Below are 21,503 nucleotides of genomic sequence, written 5' to 3'. Positions count from 1 at the left end.
TCGCGACTCGGCTGGCCAGGACCGCGGTGCCTTCCCCGCACCATCATGCCATCCACCGCGCCGGGCGGAAGGCGCTGGGCTGCGGCGGCCGGGGCCCGGGCGGCGCGGGGCGGGCCCGAGGGCCAGAGGACGCAGGAGGCTCTCCGGGGCGCGGGGAGGGGCTGCGGCGTTCGGCCTCCTGGAGGGCTTGCGGGAACCATGAACCGGGGCACGGCCAGACTCACGGAGCGCGCTCCTCGTCGCCGGGCAGCCAGGAAAGTCCCTTCTGCTGGGCCGCCGCTGCCGCCGCCTTCCTGGGCATGGCCCGGCCCGGCCGCCGGAGCGGGAGGGCGGGGGGGGGGGGGGAGCTGGGAGGTGTCCTTCCTTCCTTCCTTCCTTTCTTTGAAATCAAAATCTCTTCCTCGGGGAGGAGCGCGGGCGGCGGCTCGGGCGGGCTCTGCTGTCAGCCTCCTCGGGCTCGGCGACGCACGTGGGCTTCAGGCGCCCCGACCCCGCCGGGCGGCACTTGCCCGCGACGGCGGCCGGGGCCGGCGCGGTGGGGCGCGCATCTCCCGCCGCCCGGTCTCGGGACGCGGCGCCGGCGGCGGCAGGGCCGAGGGTGTGGCCGGAGCTGGAGTCAGAGTCGGGCGGGAGCCTGCACTGATTGCGCACAGCGGCCGCCCCGCTCGCGCGCTCGCCCGCCCGCCACGCCCGGGCGCGCCGGCCGCCGCGGCCGCCCCTTCCCGCCTCGCCGGCTCACAGCGCGCGGCCCGGCGCCGAGGCGGCACGCCCTCCCCGACCGCGCGCCCCGAGGCCGGCCGCCGGCCGCGGGCGCGAGTCCATCCCGGTCGCCTGGTCGCCTGGGGCCCGCGGCGGCTGCGCTCTCCCGAGCCCCCGGGCCCTGCGCATCGGACGCCCGGCGCGCGTCTCCCCCGCGGCCGCGCCAACTCAGAAGGTCCCCGCGGCGCCGCGGCCGCCCGCCCGGGCCCCGGCTCCTGCCATTTCCGTCAGCCGCCAACTTCCGAGCGAGCCGGGAGAAACCGAAAGGAAAAGGGCGGGGGCCGCCTCCCGTGCCCGCGCGGGCCGTGCGAGCGCCGCCGCCCTGCCGGGGCCGCCCGAGCCTGCTCCCCTCCGCGTCCGCGCCTCGCCCCCGGGCTCGCCGCCGCCGCCGCCGCCCGGCCGTCACCTCCCCGGAGCCTATAGAAATCTTTTGTGTGGCGTCACCGCCTTTCGTTTAAATCCCGCTTCCTCCTCTCGCCCTTCCTCCCGCCCCCTCCGCCGCTCCCGGATGCTCGCGCGATGCGCTGCTCCTCCCCCGGGAAGCTGGGTGGCTGCGGGGGGACGCCGCCGCCCAGCGCGCCCGCCGCGGGCGCGGGGCCGGGGATCCCGCGGGGGTGGGGGTGGGGGCGGGCCGGGGGTCCCGCGGGGGTGGAGGGCGGGGGTGGGTCGTCCGGGCGCACGGCCCGGGCGGGGACGCGGGGCGCGGCCGCCGGCGGCCTGACGGGCGCCCTGGGCCGGCCCCAGGGCTGCACGCTTCCCGCCCGCCGAGTGGGCGAGTCTCGAAGGGGACTGTTTGTGCGCCGCAGGGAGGAGGGCGTCCCCTGGAGACGAGCCGGGGGCCTGGCCGCGCGCTCCGCGGGACCCGGGCCGGCTGGGCCAGACGTCGCCCTGCCCTTTGTTGTGCGTGCCCCTCCTCCCCGGGGCGCCGAGGGCGCCGGCCGGGGAGTCGGAGAGGAGCCGGGGTGGGGGTGGGGGGTTGGCTGTGTGGATGGATCGCGGTCTTTGCGCCGGACTTTCTGCGGGCACTCTCTCTCGGGCCGTGTAGGAGTTGTGTGACCCAGTGCGAGCTCTCCCCCCAAGTGGCCGTGGTGTCGTCTCGAGATCAGATGGCGTGCACCGACTGCTGGAGGGCCTGGCTCGCCAGCAGTAGCGGCTAGACCCTCTCCTAACGAGGACGCCTTCCGCCCCGTGATGGGGTCGTAGTGGCCCCTGTGAAGGAAGACGAACAGCCTTTCGGGGGGAACGTTGCCGTCCCGTTTTACAGATAAGCAACCGATGGTCTGATGGCTCAAGAGCCTCCCTAAGGACAGGAGGACAGCCAGTGGCCGGGCGAGGAGCCCACCCCAACCTGTTTTCATCTTACCCAGACCTGGCTGGTCAGGAAGCGGTTCAGGCATCTGGGCTCCCTCCCAGCCAAGGACCCCCCAGATGCCCAGCCCCTCGCAAGCTGGGTGTGTCCGCCAACGGAAATGTTTGTTCCTCTGTCCCTTCCTGGGACCTCGGGGTCACCTTTTTTTTTTTTTTTTTTTAGCCAGCCAGTTAAGGTTACTTGTAACTAAGATGACCTTGCAACTTATCCAAACTGAGGCTTCTCTGAGAGTGAATTGTGAAATACATTACTTTAAAAATTAACCAGGAACAACGGATACGAACCTGAATGGGTATAGTCACCCTACTTATAACACAAAGTGTCCTTAGATATCTTCTAGAATCTAGCCGGACCCACTTGTTTTGCAAGGCAAGGCCAGCGAAACTGGTGATTTTCTAAACACGGGGCAAATCTATAGGGTTAAAATCCCTTTTGTTTTTCTCTGAGCAAAAACCAGTTGGATGAATCGAGCTCTTTCCCTGGCAATCCAGGAAAGTACCCTGTTCTTCCGTAGCTCCGGAAACTTACTAGAAGTCAAACCCTTCCCGCCATTCCTGGTTTATTCATGAAACTTGCTCTAGGATCCGGATTTTCTCCCAAAGCTCCTTGGCTCTTCGGGGTGATGTTTTCCTTCTACGTATGCACTCTCTTGGTTTTGCTGGAAGCCTTCTGCCTCCTCCGCGAGCTCTCTTACACATAGAATGTCCCGCCATATTTGCTTTAGCTTTAAAAGCAGATCGGATTATCTTCTTGGCCTTCCTGCTTCATTTTTCAGGTACGGCAGCTCCTACACTGACCTTTCCCCATACTATCTGCGCCTGCTTGTTGGGTCACCTTACCCTCTGCCATCATTCATTCACCCCACGAACACTGGACACCCAGCACGTGCCAGGACCCATGCCGGGCACGAAAGTTACATAATAAGTAATGGAAGGGCTCTACGTTCGGAGGGGCAGAGCCCAGAGAGGGCAACAAAGTGACACAAGGGAGTCGTCATCGGAATGGTGACAGCACGGAGGACAGAAAGTACCAGGGATACTGCTGCTCACCGATGTTCAGTTGCAATTAGGTGGGGACATGAGCAGGACAGACACCTGTGTCAAGCCCGGTGCTGTAGCCTAGTGTAGCCTAACTTGATTGGTAGAAGGCGGGCTGTATGTGCCCCTCGGAGTCACCGGAGTAAGGACTTTCTCTTGAGAAAACTCCACTCATTGGGGCACCTGGAGGACCCCGACTTTCGTTCAGGTCACGATCTCGCAGTTTGTGAGTTTGAGGCCCACATTGGGCTCGCTGCTGTCAGCGCAGAGCCCGCTTCGGATTCTCTGTCCCCTTCCTCTCTGCCCGGCTTGCGTTCTCCCAACGTAAATAAATATTAAAAAAAAAAACAAAAAACACCTCCGCTCATCATCCCTTCGAATCCTCTCTTGAAATATAATAATGAACCAAAGGCACTATGCAAAGCATTTTCCACTAAAATGGAAATTGGGTCAGAGAAGAAAGCTGCGAATACACGGGCTGAAGGATTGGCTGGGGGAAGGTGAGTGGAGCCCTCAAGGGGAAGCTGGGGCCGGGTGGAATATAGCACGGCCCCTGGAGAACGTGTTCTCAGTGCCTGGCTCAAGGCCGACACTTCGTGGGCATTTAATAAATACATGAATGAGCAAGATGCGAGGAGAGAGCTGCCTGAGGGTTTGGGGAGGCGAGGTGGAGCTGATTGGGATCGGACCAGGCAGAACTGGGGAGACGTGCTTTCTCTCCTTCCTCGCCTATTCTAGAAGGGGTGTCGGCCACCTGGACTTCGGGCAGAGATGACACCTTCGACAGTATGAACGCTCTGTTTGGGTTGATTTTAATGTTTTTTTCTTTTTGAGAGAGAGAGCGTGGGGGAGGGCCAGAGAGAGAGAGAAAGAATCCCAAATAGGCTCCCCTCGGTCAGCACAGAGCCCGACGCGGGGCTCGAACTCACCAACCGTGACATCACGACCTGAGCTGAAATCGAGAGTGGGAGGCTTAACCGACTGAGCCACCCAAGTGCCCCGGGTTTTTTGGGTTCTTTTCAATTGTAGCCAAACATTCACAACGTAAAACTTCCCATTTAGCCGTTTCTGTGAACTTGGCCGCAGTTCAGTGGCGTTACGCACGTTCGCGGTGTTGTGCAACCGCCTGCCCCGCCCGCCTTCGGACGGATACCTCTCGTCTTCCCAAATGGAAGTTCTGTTCCACTCACCGTTCACGCCTCATGTCCCTCCCCCCAGCCCCTGCCACCCACTGTTCCGTTTTCTGCCTCGATACATTTGTCTGCTCTGCGTTCCTTATGTAAGTGGAACCACACATACCCTAGTTTTTTCCTTCTGTGTCTGGCTTATTTCACCTAGAATAACGTCTTCGTGGGTCACGGGTATTGTAGCAGGTGTCCGAATTTCCTTCCCTTTGAAGACTGAATAACATTCCATTGCAGGGGTATAGGCTGGGTTTTGATGCCCAAGGGTCAGGCGCTCCCGGGGCTTAAAGACCGACAACCAAGCTGTGTCTGGTCTGCTGTGCCACCTGGTGGTCAGTGAGGGGCGTTCTCTGCCCTGATGCATCTTTCCCTTGAAGCAACTCTCCCTTGGTCTTGTTTTAGCTCCCAGATGAGCCCCTTCCGACTCAGGCGGTCTTTTCTTACACGGAGCCAAACACCACTCTGTATCATCTTCCTTTTCGATCCTCCTCTCCAGGACGGGAATTTATATCTGGAAACTTACCCCTACCCCCTCCTTTTCCCTGACTCACTCAGCCCCACTGGTGATGAACGAGTGTGTGACAGCCCTAGGGCTGTGGTTCATCAGGGGCGGGATCGTTGAGACAGGTCCACCCCCCTCCCCCCCCCGCCCCCCCCAGCATGCTGTCTTGTGCTCTGGTGTATCTCGTTCCCAGCCCTTAAGAACTCCTGGGGAGGATCACATGCATTACTCCTACATCCTCCCCATCCTCCCCCCCCCCCCGCCTCCCCCCTCCCTCTGTGCCCTCTCTCTGTTCATCTGAAGCTGAACAGGGGAGGGAGGCGGTGTGCAAGGCTGGTTATACCACGGCAGGCACATGTGAGCACTCAGGTCCCAAGAGCTGGGAGATCTGGAATCCTCTCCAGTCTGGTTTCCAGAAAGCCCCGCGTAGAGGTGAAGATTGCTTTCACGGGTAAATTCTCTACCCCATTTCCCGACTGGTGAATTTTCCAGAACTCTGTAGGGGAGGAAAGATAAATGCCAAGATCCAGGTTCCCTGAGTTCCCAACACCAGTCCTGCCGAACCATTTTTGATATCTCTCATGGTGCCTAGCACATAATAAGTCAGTAACCGCAGACTGACTAGCTTTATGGCCTTCAGGTGGAGCCTCTCCGACCCCCCCCCCCCCCCACACAGACCAGGGCATCTCTGCCCCCCGAGCATCCATTGTGCACAGCTACAGTGCGGCCGTGAGCACAGTGTATTTGTAGCTGTTGGGGACAACCCTGTCACGTCTTTAAGCACAAGGACTTGATGCGTGCCTCTCTTCCCCCACACCTATTTGCAATTCTCTGCAAGGAAGGCGTCCTTTCACTGAGCCAAAATCCTGCTGGCCACAGCTCTTACTTAGCCGTGAAAGTCCTGGACGTTCACAAACCCACAGCAGGGGCATGGCCTGCGTGTGGTCATGACGTACGGCTCCTGGCTGCCGGGTTGAAGCAGAGGCCAGAGGCCTATTTGCTTAGCGAGAGCGTGCACCCCATTTTTTCTTACAGCTTCTTGTAGACAGTCCAGGGAGGCGATTCTTTGGAATCAGAGACTGTGAGTTCACTGGACGTATCCGTGCTGCAGAGCACAGCTGATGTTTCAGGCGACACCGATAAAAGTCGTCCCGTCTCTTAGAAGCTTCAGATCTGATCCTCAAATTTTAAGGCAGTTGCAGTACCATGGATAATTCGGATTAAGTGTATTATTCTGGGAATTTCAGTCAAAATTAGACTCTTTTCCCTTATATGCTGGTAGAGAGAACAGTATTAATCAATATTTTAGGGGCATCAGTGTGTTTATGTGTGTCTCACCCCTTTTAGAATACAACTGACTTGACATCCCACTGCTCAGAGATAACCATTATCCACATATTTATAGCCATTTTCCTATGCATTCATAGATACATATGATTTTAATAGCATTTTATAACATTTTATTTAATACATGAGATGACCGGTTTTAATATCAACAAATATACATCTAGGAATCATACGTGATGATTGTAATGTTCCCCATTGGACAAGTGGATGACAGTTTTGCAATCTGTGAGTGTAGATTTTACAGTCCGCTCTTGTCGAACATCCAAGGTTCTCCTGTTTTCCCCTCTTTTTAAAAAAAATTTTTTTTATGTTTATTTATTTTTGACAGAGAGAGAGAGAGAGAGAGACAGAGCACCAGCGGGGGAGGGGCAGAGAGAGAGGGAGACACAGAATCCGAAGCAGGCTCCAGGCTGAGGTGGGGCTCGAACCCACGAACCGTGAGATCATGGCCTGAGCCAAAGTTGGGACGCTCAACCGACTGAGCCACCCAGACACCCCTCCTGTTTTCCCCTCTTATGGAAAGAGTCGCAGGGGCACCCGGATGGCTCAGTGGGTTAAGCCTCTGACTCTTGGTTTCGTCTCAGGTCATGGTCTCACGGTTCGCGAGTTCGAGCCCCGCGTCGGGCTCTGTGCTGACAGCTCGGAGCCTGGGGCCTGCTTCGGATTCTGTGTCCCTCTCTCTCTCTCTCTCTCTCTGCGCCTCCCCCGCTGATGCTCTCTCTCTGTCTCTCAAATAAGAAACGTTAAAAATTTAAAAAAAAAAGAAAAGAGTTACATAGGATTATTACAACAGGTACATGAAGAAATACACGTAAAGCACTCGGAAGAATTACTGCCATATGGTAAATGCTCCGTGTTATGATCAGCTCTAGTGTTTTCATTGTCCGTTTCCTCGGAGTCCGTTCTTGGAAGCAGAATCGCTAAGCAGAGATCATGTATAGTTTTGTAGGGGTTTGATAGCGTTCACCTAAATTTCTTGTAGAAAAACTGCCCCCACCCCCGTAAGCAAATGAGACTGCTTATGTCGTAAGCATTGTCAACAGGGTATGCTATAGTTTCATCCTGGCCCATAGGATAGGTAAAAAATCATATCTTGTATGTATCCTGGTGAGATTCAGCACTTTTTGTTCGTGTATAAATTGGCCATTTATTGATTCTGAGTAGAGAACAGTATTGCTCGTGTCCTTTCCCATTTTTCAGTTGGGGTGTTCATCTTTTTTCTTACTGAGTTGGAAGATATTTTTGTCCATGCTCTGTTGGAGTCTAATTTACTTTTTGCCTTTGAACTTATTTTCCTGGGGCTTGGCAAACACACGTTTTAACTGTTCTACTTAGATGGGAGTCCCCCTCTCCTGTTCACCCAGAGTGGTGGTGGCCAGGAATGGACTCTCACCCTAGCCTGGGCCAATCACGTTCTCCTCTGGAAATCTGGGAGTGCTTCCAAAAGAGAATCGAGTAGTTGCTGTCTGTGAATAAATTTAGGGGCAGGTAATGCCCGTGAGATATGTTTCGCCTTTTCTTGCATTGGGCTAGGAAGTGGCAAAAGTCAGGAATGGTAAATAACCATTGTTCTCCATCTCCAACTTAGCCCCACCCCCAGGACCCTCCTCCCTTACCTCCCCATGATTCAGTCTTTAAAGGGTTAATGTTTGGCACACCAGAGCCTCCCAAACCACCCAAACCACAGGTACCTTTCAGGTTACAGGCCTCAGTTCTGTTAGTCAGTATTCCATTCCAGTTTTTCAACATTCTGAACATCACTAACCCCTTCCCCCTGCCCGGACGCCCGCCCCGATTCCCAACACTGCCAGAACGTCGCAGCCTCCGGTTGAGGCATCCCTCCTCTGCTGTTGAGGACACAAGCCAGGATAAACCCAGATGAGGACACCGGTTAGATCTGAGACTCGAGTGTACAATCTGCAGTCACTGAACCGCTGAGAGGAGAGGTGGGTATGAAACCCGAAAGCAATGAGAAGTTCGCGGCTTCACTAAGCCCCTAACCCTGCAAATCTCTTTTGCTTCTGTTCCCTCCTCTCCTGCCCCGCAGCACTGCCTCAGACCTGGTCGGACTCCTGTCTCACCCCATCTGAGCATTCCTGCCTCCAGACTCCTTTTCAGTGGCTCTTGCCCATAGCTCCCCGTTTAACTATGTGAGTGTCTCAGTGATTAACCCAGTTGGTGCTACATGGAAGGCAGACACCCCCTGTCACTCAATACACCTGTGACCTCAGACAAATTATGTAATTCCAAAATCGTATCATCCCTTTGGGCCGTGACCCCCGGTAATCTGCATTATACTGACTGTGTATTGTTTATCTCCTCTGCTATATGGCCATCTCTTTAGCGCAGGAATCTTGCCATCAATGCCTCATCTGGTTTTTGGTTGACAGTAGGCCCTTAGAAAATAAATGCTCGCAGAGTTGAACTGACTCAAGTTCCAAACACCAAAACGATGACAGCAGTCAATGCAGATGTTTTCACAAAAGTCAGTGGGTTATAGACTGAATTGATTTGTGCCTTCGATGAAAGTCAGTAGCCCCGGAATTTTTCACACAATCCCACTAGTATCTGTGAAACAGTAAATGACTTTTTTTTTTCTTTCTGTATAACCAGACACCGTGGACCAGGAATCTCAGCACTTTCGCACCTTAGCTTGGCAGCTGGCAAAATAAATGAGCAGGGTGACCCCTCCCAGCGGAGCACATGATCGACCACAGCTGTTCATGTTTTTTAGCATGACTGCACCGGGACAGGGCTGTGAGCCACTGGGTGGAGCCCTGGGGAGAAAGCTTATGACATTTCCCCTATGATTTCAGAGAAGAAAAGGAAAAAAACCCTCTTTTTCTTGTGAGTTTCTGCTCCATGTCAACGGAAAATGTCATAGACTGTATACATAACAATGCACGCATGCGTGCCTCTGCTGGGGGAGAGAATTTACACAACAACCGTCCTGGGAGAGAAGGTGCTGCCTGCATTGTTAGGTAGCTGTCTACTCAGCAGCCGCTTCCTCTCGTCCCTTGGTAACAGAATCCCGCTTTTATTTGGGGTGACAACGTATACAGCTAGAAGACAGTCTCCCAGCATCCTTCGGGGGGCTAGGTTCCAGCCAATGAGATGTGAGCAGACACGTGTGGCTATCCACGCAGGCTGCTTAAAGGAAGCTAGCTCCCTAGAAAAGTGTGCCCCTTTGACCCTCCTTCCTTCCCCCTTCCCCTGGATGAAAGTCATCCTAACGCAGGTGCTCCAGGGGCCATCCCAGCACTTGCCGTGAACTTGAGGGTACAAACCAGCAGCCAGTATCACGGAGCAGGGTAAGAAAGAGGCTGGGTGCCCGGTGACCGAGGTACACTACCAGCCCTAGACGCTTACGTTTCTAACCGCTTCTGCGAAAGAAAAATGAAACAGTTAACAACAAAGCCCTCTGTCTTGTTTCAGCCACTTTACGAGAAACTCAGTTTTCTGTTATATGCAGCCTACCACGGATCCAATCCTATCCAAGCCAATCCTATCCAAGCGGGATATGCTAGTTTGCCAGGGCCGCTGTACCAGAGTAGAGCGGATCAGGTGGCTTAAACAACAGGACTTTATTTTCTCACTGCTCTGGAGGCCAGAAGTCCCCGGTGGAGGTGTTGGCAGGATTGGTTTCTTCTGAGACCTCTCTCCTTGGCTTGTAGAGCGCCACCTTCTTCCTGTGTCTTCACATGATCTCTACCCTGTAGGATTATGATCAAGTTTCCTTTTTTTTTTTTTTTCCAATTTTTTTAGTGTTTGTTTATTTTTGAGAAAAAGAAACACAGAGTGTGAGTAGGGGAGGAGAGAGAGGGAGACACAGAATCTGAAGCAGGCTCCAGGCTCTGAACTCTCAGCACAGAGCCCCACAAGGGGATCACGAGATCATGGACCACGAGATCATGACCTGGGCCGAAGGGAGACACTTAACCGACTGAGCCACCCAGACGACCCCCAAATTTCCTCTTCTTAAAAAAGACGGCATACTGGGACCAATCTTTGCAACCTCTTGTTAACTTAATTACCTCGGTAGCACCCCTATCTCCAAATACAGTCACATTTTGAGGTACTGGGATTAGGATTTCAACATATGAAATCTGGGGGAGATACAATTTAGCCCATAACATAAGGCATGAATAAAGAGGTTTACTGTGGCTATTTTTTTTCTTTTGGTAATAGAAAAATTGGGAAGAAGTGTCCATCAGTAGGGTAATAGAGAAATAAACTATCGCAAGTATGCTATGCCGAAGCATAAAGCAAGTTCGGGTTATATTGCTAAGTGAAAACACTTGAGGAGTCAAAATGTTTACCGATATGTACACTCTGTTGCCATAGACCTACATATAACAAGATTTATATGAAACACATTTCAAGAGACATTTTCATGTTTAAAAATGTACAGAAAAATGTATACAATATGTGACAAACGGCTTGATTGGAGGCCAGTTGTGGGGTGGAGCAGAATGTTTGGAACGTTGTACAACGTGTGACTATCTTACAAGTACAGTGTCTTTTTTCATGTTTTTACATAATTAACAATTTAAAAGAAACATCAGCAGGTCGGGCCATTTAAAACTCGTGTAATTCGAAAGCATCTCTGTCCACGCTCTTTTTAAGTAAGAAACAAACAAACAAAAAGATCCAGCTTTAAAATGCATTAGTCAGAGCCTACAGTATTAGGTGAAAATCAGACAAAATACTGAAGCTGTCTTAAAAATGAAAAGCGATGCGTTTAAGTCTTATTCGCGTTCCAGAGATGACAGGGATCCTGAAAGCTGGTGGCGCTGAATCCTGTGCCCAAGAGCAGAGCAGCGGGCCCCGTCCATCCGTGACCTGAAAAGGCAGAGCCACCTGCCACTCACTACTTGGTAAGCAGCTGCAGGAAGGGAGAAGAGCCCGACAGGCTACGACGGTTTTCCCGGAGCCCAGGCAGCTCCCAGAACTTCCCCTCCAGTTCCTTCCGCAGGCCAGAAACGGAGGCCCCTCGAGGCGCTGTCTGGGGGCTCCTGGAGGCCCCGAGGGGACTTGTGGACGAGGCTTCCGCCAGCAAACCAGCGGGCGCGGCGGCGGCGACCGGGCCGGGGGCCGAGAGCCTTATCTGGACCGCGGGAGGGGGCGGGGCGGAGCCAAGATGGCGCAGGGGCGGGGCCTCTGGAGGAGAGTACGAGGTGGGGCCTGGTAGGCCGGCGCGGGCCAGGAGGCGGACCCAGGGGCGGGGCCTGTGGCCCGGCCGACGCGGGACGGGAGGCGGGTACGAGGCGGGACCTGGTAGGGCCGCGCGGGGCAGGAGCGGGGCCGGAAGGAGAGCCCGGGGGCGGGGCGTGGTAACTGGCGCGGGCCGGGAGGCGGGCCAAGGGGTGTGGCCTATGGCCGGGCCGACGCGAGCCCGGAAGCGGGTACGAGGCGGGGACTGGTAGGTCTGCGTGACGCGGGGGCGGGGCAGGGGGGGGGTGGGGTCGGAACGATAGCCCGGGGGCGGGGCGTGGTAAGGCCGTGAGGGCGGCGGGGGCGGGCCCAGGGGCGGGGTCTACGGTGGGGCTGACGCGAGCCCGGAGGCGGGCACGAGGCGGGGCGTGGCGGGCCGGCGCGGTCCGGGAGGCGGGGCCGGGGGGGTTGGGGCTGGAGCGGGGCGTGGTAGGTCGGCGCGGGCCGGGAGGCGGGGTCGGAAGGAGAACCCGGGGGCGGGGTCCGCGGCGCGCGCAAGCGTGATCTCCGCGGTGGCGCGGCGAAGATGGCGGCCTCCGGTTGGGTGCGCGCGGCCCTGGTCCTTCTCTGCGCCTCTGACCTGCTGCTGCCGCCGCTGCCGCCGAGGGCCTGCGCTGCCGAGGGCGCGGCCGGGACGCCCGGGGAGGCCAGCCCGCCTCCGCGGAAGAAGAAGAAGGATATTCGCGACTACAACGATGCGGACATGGCGCGTCTGCTGGAGCAGTGGGAGGTCCGCGCGCGCGCACCCGCCGGCTGCTCTCGGTCCCGGGCCCCGCTCCCGCTGACCTCCGGCCCCTCTGCACGGGCGCCCTCCACACCCCGTCTCGGTGTCGCCCTCTCTGCCAAGGCCGGGCGGCCTTGCTGCCCGCCCCAGCCTCACCCCAGTGCCCCCTTGCGCCCTTCCGGGGCCTCGCCCTACATTCTCGGCGCCCTGGTGGTCAGTGAGCCCGGCGCGTGGGGAGGGGGACCTTTTGCACGCTGCTCCTCGAGGCTGGGCTGAGCGGGCGGGTGAGGGGTACACAGCGAGGGTCATCTCCCCTTTACTGGTTCTCCCGTCTTCTGGACCAGAAGCGTCCAGACTCCTCGTTCCAGTATATTTCTTGCTGAGGGTTTGGTAATTTGGGGAGTGGGGGTGGGGGAGGTCAAAAGCTGGTGCTCACATTTCGTTTAAAGGAGCAAAGACTTGTTTTTGTGAGAGTAGGTTTTTTGGTTTGTTACCTGAGTGCTCTGGAGTGTGTGATAAGGTTTTTAGATGAGGTTCACTGAAGGAAAACTCGTGCCTTTTTTCCCTTGCAAAAGTGGTTGAATGGTCCTGGCTCATTTGCAGAGCTGGTGGAGTGGAGTCCGAAACTTGGGTTCTTTTTTAAAGTTTATGTATTTTGAGAGAGAGAAAAGAGAGGATGAGTGGGTTAGGAGCAGAAAGAGGGGGAGAGAGAATTCCCAGCAGTGCAGAGCGTGAGGCGGGGCTGGAACTCAAGGAACCCTGAGATCGTGACCTCAGCGGAGTTCAAGAGTCAGCCGCTTAACCGACTAAGCCACCCAGGCTCCCCGAGAAACTTGGGTTCTGCTGGCCGTGTAACCTTGGGCAATTCCCGTTTCCGCTCTGGGCTTCAGGTTCCTTGTCTGCAAAATGAGATTTTACCCGATGATGCCTTCCCAGGCTGGTGTCTTCTTACTTTGTGGTTATCTCCGTGTGCGTGCCTCATTTGATAGAGACTTTCAGACGTGAGTTTAAAATACCATCTGATGAATTTGACTAGGAGAAAGCAGACTTGTACTTCCATGCGTATCCGCAGCTGATGGCAAGATGGGGGTAGCTATGAGTGTGCACGGGGTAGATATGAGTGTGCACACTGCTAATGAAGAGGGAACGGCTCGCAGCAGCTCCTTCCCTGTTTACTGTCTCCCTTGTAATCGCCCATCTGTTTATGGTCTAGCTACTGAAGTGTCTGATTCCCTAAAGTAAGAGCGCTGTCTCTTGAGGAAATAATACCTTGAAGTACTAAGTTAGACAGAAACGGAGGTGAACAAGGGATCCGACCATCAGGAACAGCAGTGACGGTACAAACAACCATAATACAAAGTAGGAATTGTGGAGTACTATGGGAAGAAGGTGCGGTGGGACTTTCAGAGGGTTCCAGGGAACACAGGGCATCTGGCTAGAGGCAGGGGCAATGTGGAGAAGGGCAGCGGGAGCTGGGTCGGGGTGGGGGGGGGGGGTGCAGATAATAGAGGCCAGGCTTGGCAGCTAGACTGGCTGGGTTCAAACCACTTGTGACTTTGATGGTGAAAGTCTCCCTACCCACAAAACAGAGGCGTTCGCAATGCCCACCTCAGAGTAGTTTGAGGATTAGCCGAGGAAACCTGGGAAGAACCTGGGATAGTGCCACTCTGATGGCAAGCCGTGCTGGTAGGAATAGTTCGGTTAGCTGGAGAAGGCTGCGTTTGAAGCAAGGTAGTGAGCGGTCCGGGTGGAAAGGCCGACGCGAACCAGGCTGCGCTGGGCCTCCAGTGTTCCGGGGTCTTCGCTTAATTTAGAAGACAATACACGGGCCCTGATGAGTTTGAAAAGCTGTGTGACCCAAATACTGCCATAATGGAACGCTTCCGTGTGATCGTTCATACCTTGGGACTGACACGCGTGTTCCCTCGCTCGTGTCCCCTCCGCGTGCAGATGGTTTTTACAGCTCAGAGCCCGGCATCAGGGTCATTTCCTGCTGTTGGTTTTCTCATTAGACATATTAAGCATTTCCCCAGGTTACTGCACGGCCTTCATAACACTTTGAGAGGGTTCAGAGTGTGCCCCGGAGTGAGGTTCCAGCTGTGGCGGGGGTTCTTGAATCGTGGGCTATCATGATTAGAAAAATTGGTCAGCAAAGTTTAGGATGGGTGGGCAGAGAGAGACTCCGAAGGCAGAAACAATTTCGTAGTTAATACTTACTGAGTTTTTGTTTTGTAACAGGACTGCCCTGGGCATGCACACTGCTTTAATGCTCTCACCCTGCTTTCTAGATGATGACTTTTGAAGCCCAGAGAGGTTGAGTAACTTGCCCCATGTCATACAGCATGTAAGCTGAATTCCGAATTTCATCATTTGACTCTCAAGCCTATTCTTTTCACCATTTTACTGCCTGGCTGTGCACCCTGGTGAGCCGAAGTACAAGTGCAAGGTGATGGGAGGGCCTGCATGAGCTGGAGTCTCCTGGATCAGAGTGGAGGGGGGAATGTGAGAGAGTGTGCTCAACTTGGTAGCTGGCGGTTGTGTGACCAGGCAGGACACAGCATGATGTGCTGAAGGCACAGGGGTTTTGAACCCGGCCTTACTGCTTGTAAGTGTGACCCTCATTTTCCTTAACCATGAAGCCGGACAACCTCCCCCTTTGCAGGGTGCCGTGCAGACCAGGTGAGCCAACATTCGCACACCGTCCACAAATGTGAGTGCCCTTCCCCGGTAGCAGTGATTTTTCTGTGGGAGAGCTTTTTTGTGAGAAACAGTACTTCCTCCCCCAGGGGGCGATCCCTAAATCCCCCCGCCCTACCTCCTTCCCACTGGTGTGAGAATCATTCTTCCATTGAGATACCTGCCTCCCGGGTCAAGTGGGGCAGAACGGGAACCCTTTCCTCTGTGTTAGATTTAATGCTGAGTCCCAGGTGGTGTAGGAAAACCAAAGGCAGTTCTTTCATTCTACACGCCAGCAAGGGGCAGGTGGGGGGCGGATCCCAGAGCCAGAAATGTGGGTTCGCTCTCCAGTGCCGGTGTCACCCCTGCTAGCATGTGACCTCGAGTAAGTTATTTTCTTCTCCGAGGCTCATCCCCCTCATCTATTCAGTGGGGGCCTCGCAGGGCTGTCCTGAAGGTTGGGCGCATGGCAGCCAGTGTTAGCATCAAGGAGCACAGGAGGGAGGAAGAAAAGGGTCTGCAGAAAGAGGAGTTCAGCTTTGTAACTATTGAATGTGACCAGCAGCCAAGGAGAAGCAGGGAAGAAGCAGGGAAGCTGGTTGAAAATGCCTGGAGGCAGGGTCGGGCTGTGTCTGGGGACTGCCTGACCTGTGACAGTCCCACCCCTGCCCAGGGGTAGAGGCTTGATTGCTGCAGGAGTAGAGAAAGTGATAAGAACATATCAGATTGCCCAGGGGAGAAGCCGAGGGGCATGGGAGGAAGTAAGTAGAACCCGACTGTCAGCCACATGGGGTACTGTTCCTCCCCTTCCCCTCCCCCCTTTTTGGTAACTGATACACAAAAACCTAGAAATTCAAGTTGTTTGAAACAATCCTTACCCTTGCTGTTTGCACTAGACTTCTGATCAATTATGTTTTCATTGAAAAGAGATGCTATGTGTGACCTACGGAGTTAACTCCATGACCATTAGTGAAGTCAGTGTGAAAAATACAAATATTCTAGGTTACTGAGCCAACTCGAAGTCTGAAGGTGTTTTAAGAAGCGATAGCACATGTTAGGGAGGAATAAAACGGAGATGGAGACAGCCTGTGAATTCGGCGACCAGGAGGTCCTACGTCATCTCCACAGCTGGTTGCGGGTCTGATCATTGGGTGTTTATGGCCTGCCTTTATGTCACTGAACCCCCAAACCCTAGGAGGGAGATGCTGTCCCCCCCCACCCCGTTATAGGTGGTTTTCCAACCTGCCCAAGACCCTCTGACTGCACAGCACGTGCCTCTGTGTGCCAGTCACCATGGACTCTTAAAGCAAAGTGAGGAAGAAACGGGTCGGTAGAGAGAGTGGCAGAGATGAGAAGCTCTATGCATCGTGTGTAGTCACTGTTGGGGCCGTGGGGCCAGCTGGTTCTGCTTTTCTGTTTAAAGATGAGGAAACAGGCCCAGGGAGGAGGGAGTCCGGCGGCCGCGGTCAGCCGGCTAGTTAGGTGGGGTTCACGCAAGGTCCCAGGTCTGATGCCAACGTGGGGCACCTTCAGGCACCGCTGTACGAGTTCCTGTGCTCTTAGGCGCATTTTAATAGACTGTTGACGTCCTCGCCAGTTTGTCAAGAGGACCGAGTAAGAGAGAGATACGGGCTCTTCGTGTCATTTTAGGTTAGTCGTTTATCGGGGTGTTCGATAACCGTTTTATTGAGAGAATTCACACGCCCGACAGTTCACCCATTCAAAGTGTACGTTTCCGTGGTGTTTTCAGAGGGGCGTGCCACTGTCACCACTGTCAATTTTAGAACATGTTCGTCATCCCAGAAAGAGACTCTCGTCTCGGTCGCCCTCCCCCACTTCCCCTGACCCTCCAGCCTGTGGCCGGCAGCCACTAATCTCTGTTCTGTTCTGGACGCTTCATGCCAGCCGTCTCGCACAGTGTGGTCTTTTGCGTGCGGCTTCTTTCACTTAGCATAGTGTTTCCAAGGACCACCCGTTTGGTGACTTCTCTCGGTACGTCGTTTCTTTTTGTGGCTGGAATTATTAGGCTTTTCTCCGAGGAACTCTTGATTCTTAAATATTTTTATTTATCGCTCTGCCTCCCTACCTATGAAGAATCACGTGCTCCTTCGGCCACCACAGGGCATCGTCTTCCTCCTGCAGTTCTGCCCCTAAGTGAAGAACCGGGTGTCATTGTCCCTAACGTATTTCCTCCTTGGCTCCAGCCTGGAAGTCACAGATGGTAGCGTCACAATTGCTTGTTCACACGACTGCAGAAAACAAAGCCTGCTAACTAGAGTTGAGTGAGGAGTTCAGGTTGTTTTATTAAAAATTATTTTTAATGTCTATTTTTGAGAGAGCGAGAGAGACAGAGCACGGGCAGGGGAGGGGCAGAGAGGGAGGGAGATACAGAATCCGAAGCAGGCTCCAGTCTCAGCCGTCAGCACAGAGCCCGACGCGGGGCTCGAACCCATGAGCCATGAGATCCTGACCTGAGCTGAAGCCGGAGGCTTAACCGACTGAGCCACCCGGGCGCCCCAGACAGTTCTTATTTTTTAGTTGACGTTGATACACATGAAATGCAGATTTTAAGTATAGTGTGCAGGAGTTTGACCGGTGAGTATCTGTTGTCCGCATCCCCTGTCAAAGTAGAGACCATTTCTATCCTCTCAGAAGTTCCCTTGGGCCCCGTCCTAGTCAAACCCACTTCATCCCCCACCCAGAGGCCACCGCTGTTCCTAATTTCTTAATTGTGTCTCATCTCGAACTTTAAATAAATAAGTTTATAGTGTTTCTGATTTTGTGCCTGGCTTCTGTCACTCAGTATTGTCCTTTTGAGGTTTGGGGCACACCATCAGTGTTTTCTTCTTCTTCACTGCTGTGTTGTGGTTTATTGTGGGACCAAACCAGAATGTGGCCGTATTTACAGGCCACCGTATCGGGTAGATTCTTTGAAGCCATCACACAGGGGCCTCAGGTATCGGTGACCTGGAATGACGACGGGTGGTAAGTCCTGCCTGAGACTCGGGCTTCACCTGAAGGTCAGGTAGAGGAGGACAGCTCCCGGGTCTCCTTTTCCTGTGCTAACGTGGGTCACCGCACCTGCGGGCACGCGCCGCCCTTCTCGCCTGCCCCACTTGACAAGCACATTTCTGATGATGCGTGACGCTGTGTTTTGTGTCCTCATAGAAGGATGACGACATCGAAGAGGGGGACCTCCCGGAGCACAAAAGACCCTCAGCCCCTATCGACTTCTCCCAGATAGACCCGGGCAGGCCCGAGAGCATCCTGAAGATGACGAGGAAGGGGAAGACGCTCATGATGTTCGTCACTGTGTCCGGAAACCCCACTGAGAAGGAGACGGAGGAGATCACCAGCCTCTGGCAGGGCAGCCTTTTCAACGCCAACTACGACGTGCAGAGGTGAGGCGGTGGCCGGCTGAGAAAACCGTAGGCGGTGCTGGGACTTCTCCCCGGTCTGGAGCGGGAGCCCTTTCTGGCGGTGCCTCCCTCGGGCCCAGGACCTTTCCTGCCTCGGGTTTCCTCTTTGACGCTTCTGTTTATCCCCACCTTTGTTTTCTTTTTAAAGAAAAACGTTTATTATTGGTCAGGGCCCGTAAGTTTTTTGTTTTTTTTTGTTTTTTTGTTTTTTTACTATCTCATTTGATCGTAAAATTTTATGTATCTTTATACCTTCAGCTATTTTTTTCCTGAGTGCAGCTGACAAACGGTCTATTAGTTTTGGGCGAACAACGTAGGGTTTGTCAGCTCCGTGTGCTCTGCTCCTTACACCTGTCACTCCCCCCCTCCCCACCCCCCTGTCCCCACACAACACTAGTACAGTGTCAGTGACCTTATCTCCTGTGCCGGGCTGCATAACTTCTGTTTCATCTGAGGAAGACTGGACAGGTGGTTGGCCTCTGGGGGCAGACTAGTCACAGCAGGACAGGGCGCCCCCCCCCCCCCCCCCCCCCAGGAGAGGTTTCTCACGCCGGAGATCCTTCCGTGTGTGGCCGTGTTCACACGCTCGGACCAGACTGCTGAAAGGTAACTGATCCGAGGTCGGGGGTCCGGTTTTCATAGCCCAGTACGATCCTGAGATGCAGTTTTTGAGAAGTTTCTTGTTCCTCCTCAATTCAGGGTCTTCACGCGTCTTAGTTTAGGAAATAGCAGTGACAGACACGAAGGGGTACCGAGCACGACGCTCGGTGCTGTCGTCGGCCTGCGCGCAGGCCGAGGGGACCGGTCAGTGTGCCCCTGACGCCCCGTCCAGAGCCACCGCCCTTCTCTACGGGGTGGGCTGGGCGCGGCCCCCCAGGAGCGGAAGCTCCGTGCCCGCCGGCCACGCCGGTGCTCCACCCCGGGGCTCATCCCCTCTGCTTTGCCCCTTGGGGCCTGTTGAGTGTTGACACGCCGAGGCGGATCCAGATCGTTCCCGGGGCTCTGCCTCCGAGACTGGAGCCGAGGGGTTGCATGGTTCACTCAGCTCAGCTCGGGTCGGGTCGTGCTCGTCACCGTCAGTAGCTACCGGGCCTCGAGGAGTGTAGCGTTTTGTTCTGTGTCGAAGTTGAGAGGAGTTGCTCCTCTTGGCGACGTGGCACAGGGCGGCTGTGCCCGTTAGCGCTTCACCCGCGTGTCCTGACCGCGTGTTTCTGTCAAGGTTCATCGTGGGGTCCGACCGTGCCATCTTCATGCTTCGGGACGGAAGCTACGCCTGGGAGATCAAGGACTTCTTGGTCAGTCAGGACAGGTGCGCCGATGTGACGCTGGAGGGGCAGGTGTACCCCGGCCGGGGAGGCGGCGGGGAGAAGAATAAAACGAAGCAGGAGAAGGGCAGGAAGAAGAAGGAGGGGGAGCCCAAATCTCGGGCCGCCGAGGCCGCGAAGGAAGACAACCGAGCCGGGAGTAAGAGGGCGGAGCTGTAACGGGGCCTCCCCGGCCGCCTCGGGGGCGCCCCGGGCTCGGGCAGGGGCGGGAGCCACTCCCCGGAGAATCCTGCGCCCCGCGACCGGTGGGCGGTCCACGCCGGAGTTCCCGTTTAAGAGGCTTCGAGCGAGAAGACGGCGGTCTCGGCGTTAACGTTGGACTCTGACGCGTTCGAGGTTCCTGTAAAATCACTGTAAATGGAAACGGTGGCCCTTCGTGTCCGGGGCGGCACTGGCTCCGGAGGCATCCCTCCCCCTCACCGCCCTGGCTCTGCCCCGGGGGCCGCCGTGTCCCTGCCCCCCTCGTTTCCGCTAACCGGACGGCCGCCGTCCGTGGGACCGGGCCCCGCGGGCCGCAGACCCCGCCTCCGTGACCGCGAACTTCCGCCCTGGCGCAGGGCTCGGTGCTCGTCCGCGCCGCACGCTTGGGACGCGGGATGCGGCACCCCGCACGTGCGCGGTCACGTGGACATGCAACGTCCCGACTTTGAATTAGACTGGAATCCCCGCCGTCAGTCAGGGTCACGTCCCGGCAGCCGTCCGGTTTCGCGCGGTCTGTAAAGGCCGGGAGTTGTGCCTGTGGCCTGCTTGGGGCGGCCGTGCGGGCGGCGAGGGCTCAAACGTGCCATTTAATGTGACGACCGTCAGGGTGTGAATCGGGAGCCGGCGGCGTGTGACGGAAGACTCAGTAACCTCATCGTTTCTAAACGTTTTTTTTTGACAAAGTGCCTAAATCTGTGGTGTTTTGTATGGTACTAACGCGCCCTGTAATGTTCATGTGTCAGACCTGCCCTGCGTCCGAGTTACAGAATTTATATGCAGGTGTCATTTTTAAGGACTCACGTTGTTTGTACAGAACTTCCCTCACAATTTTAACAGATTGAAAAGAGCACACGGACGTGGTTAGGAAACGTCACTGCTGCAGGAGGGTCCAGAGTGAAAAGTCTGTGCCTACCCCTGCCACGGCCTTGTCTCAGTGCAACCTCCTGTTAATCTGTTTCCAAAAAAAAAAAAAATTCACTTCCCGGCCTGCAGCCGTGTGTTTGTTGCGGCCTCACCCCATGCACGAAGTGCACCCCCTCCTGTGTGGCTGGAGCTTAGCCCCTGCCCTGTCCTGGGGAGGGCCGTCTATACCCTTGCACGCAGCCACGGTGGGGCAAGTGCTGTCCTTTGGCACTCTCAGCGTATCCCTTGAGCATGTCGGCTGTCTGTCCTCTCTAGTCAGGATGGAGCAGGTGTCCTGATGGGACGGGCATGGCGCCCTTCACACGGTCCTGGGCCTTGTGTTTCCAGTTAGCAGCCTTCCGCGTGGGGAAGTCCTGATCCCACTGCTTCCTGCGCAGGGTGCAGCCACGTCCCCCAGTGCTCGGAGCGTCTCTTACATGCGAGGCATTGCTGGGAGCCAGGGACGGCCCGGACGTGGGCCCAGGCGTCCTGAAACTTCGGGACCTGGTGGGAGAAGACAAATACACATCATGTACAAAGTGGCAACTGTTGGAAGACGTACACGGGCCTCGAGGTGGGGTGGAGGTGGGGGGAGCCTTGGGATGTCGGCAAGGCTGTCTCTGGGGCAGGAGCAGAGGAACGGTCTGTGTCAGGGCCCTGTGGTTAGAAGGAGCAGAGGGGGGCTGGGGGCCCAGTGCAGCACCCGCCTGAAGAGGGAAGGAGGTGCGTGGGGTCTTGCGGGAACTTGGGGTGCCCTGAGGGATTTTAAGCTGTGGTGGTTTGAGTGTGGGACACGATCCAGTTTGGACCAGGCTGCGCTGAAAACTGATGGCGAGGGGCCCC

At 55.7% G+C, this 21,503-nt stretch overlaps 1 protein-coding gene across 1 annotated transcript; it reads left to right on the top strand.

Annotated features, from left to right (window-relative positions):
* The first annotated feature begins 11,901 nt into the window (after positions 1-11,901).
* Positions 11,902-20,433, top strand: MESD (mesoderm development LRP chaperone). The gene is made up of 3 exons (XM_015062041.3): positions 11,902-12,142; positions 17,981-18,213; positions 19,451-20,433. Exons 1-3 carry the CDS (start codon positions 11,939-11,941, stop codon positions 19,713-19,715), a joined length of 702 nt encoding a protein of 233 aa, XP_014917527.2. The 5' UTR covers positions 11,902-11,938; the 3' UTR covers positions 19,716-20,433.
* The last annotated feature ends 1,070 nt before the right edge of the window (positions 20,434-21,503 follow it).

The sequence above is a fragment of the Acinonyx jubatus genome, chromosome B3 (assembly GCF_027475565.1).
Source record: "Acinonyx jubatus isolate Ajub_Pintada_27869175 chromosome B3, VMU_Ajub_asm_v1.0, whole genome shotgun sequence".
Lineage (NCBI taxonomy): Eukaryota > Metazoa > Chordata > Mammalia > Carnivora > Felidae > Acinonyx > Acinonyx jubatus.
The sequence above is the reverse complement of the archived record's forward strand: the minus strand, read 5'-3'. Positions and strand labels throughout refer to the sequence as shown.

What these genes read in the sequence shown, in the direction of transcription:
- MESD (XM_015062041.3), top strand. Translation starts at nt 11,939, where the DNA reads ATGGCGGCCTCCGGTTGGGTGCGCGCGGCCCTGGTCCTTCTCTGCGCC. An exon ending in GTCTGCTGGAGCAGTGGGAG is followed by an intron (nt 12,143 to 17,980) that starts GTCCGCGCGCGC and finishes GTGTCCTCATAG; the next exon opens with AAGGATGACGACATCGAAGA. An exon ending in GCCAACTACGACGTGCAGAG is followed by an intron (nt 18,214 to 19,450) that starts GTGAGGCGGTGG and finishes GTTTCTGTCAAG; the next exon opens with GTTCATCGTGGGGTCCGACC.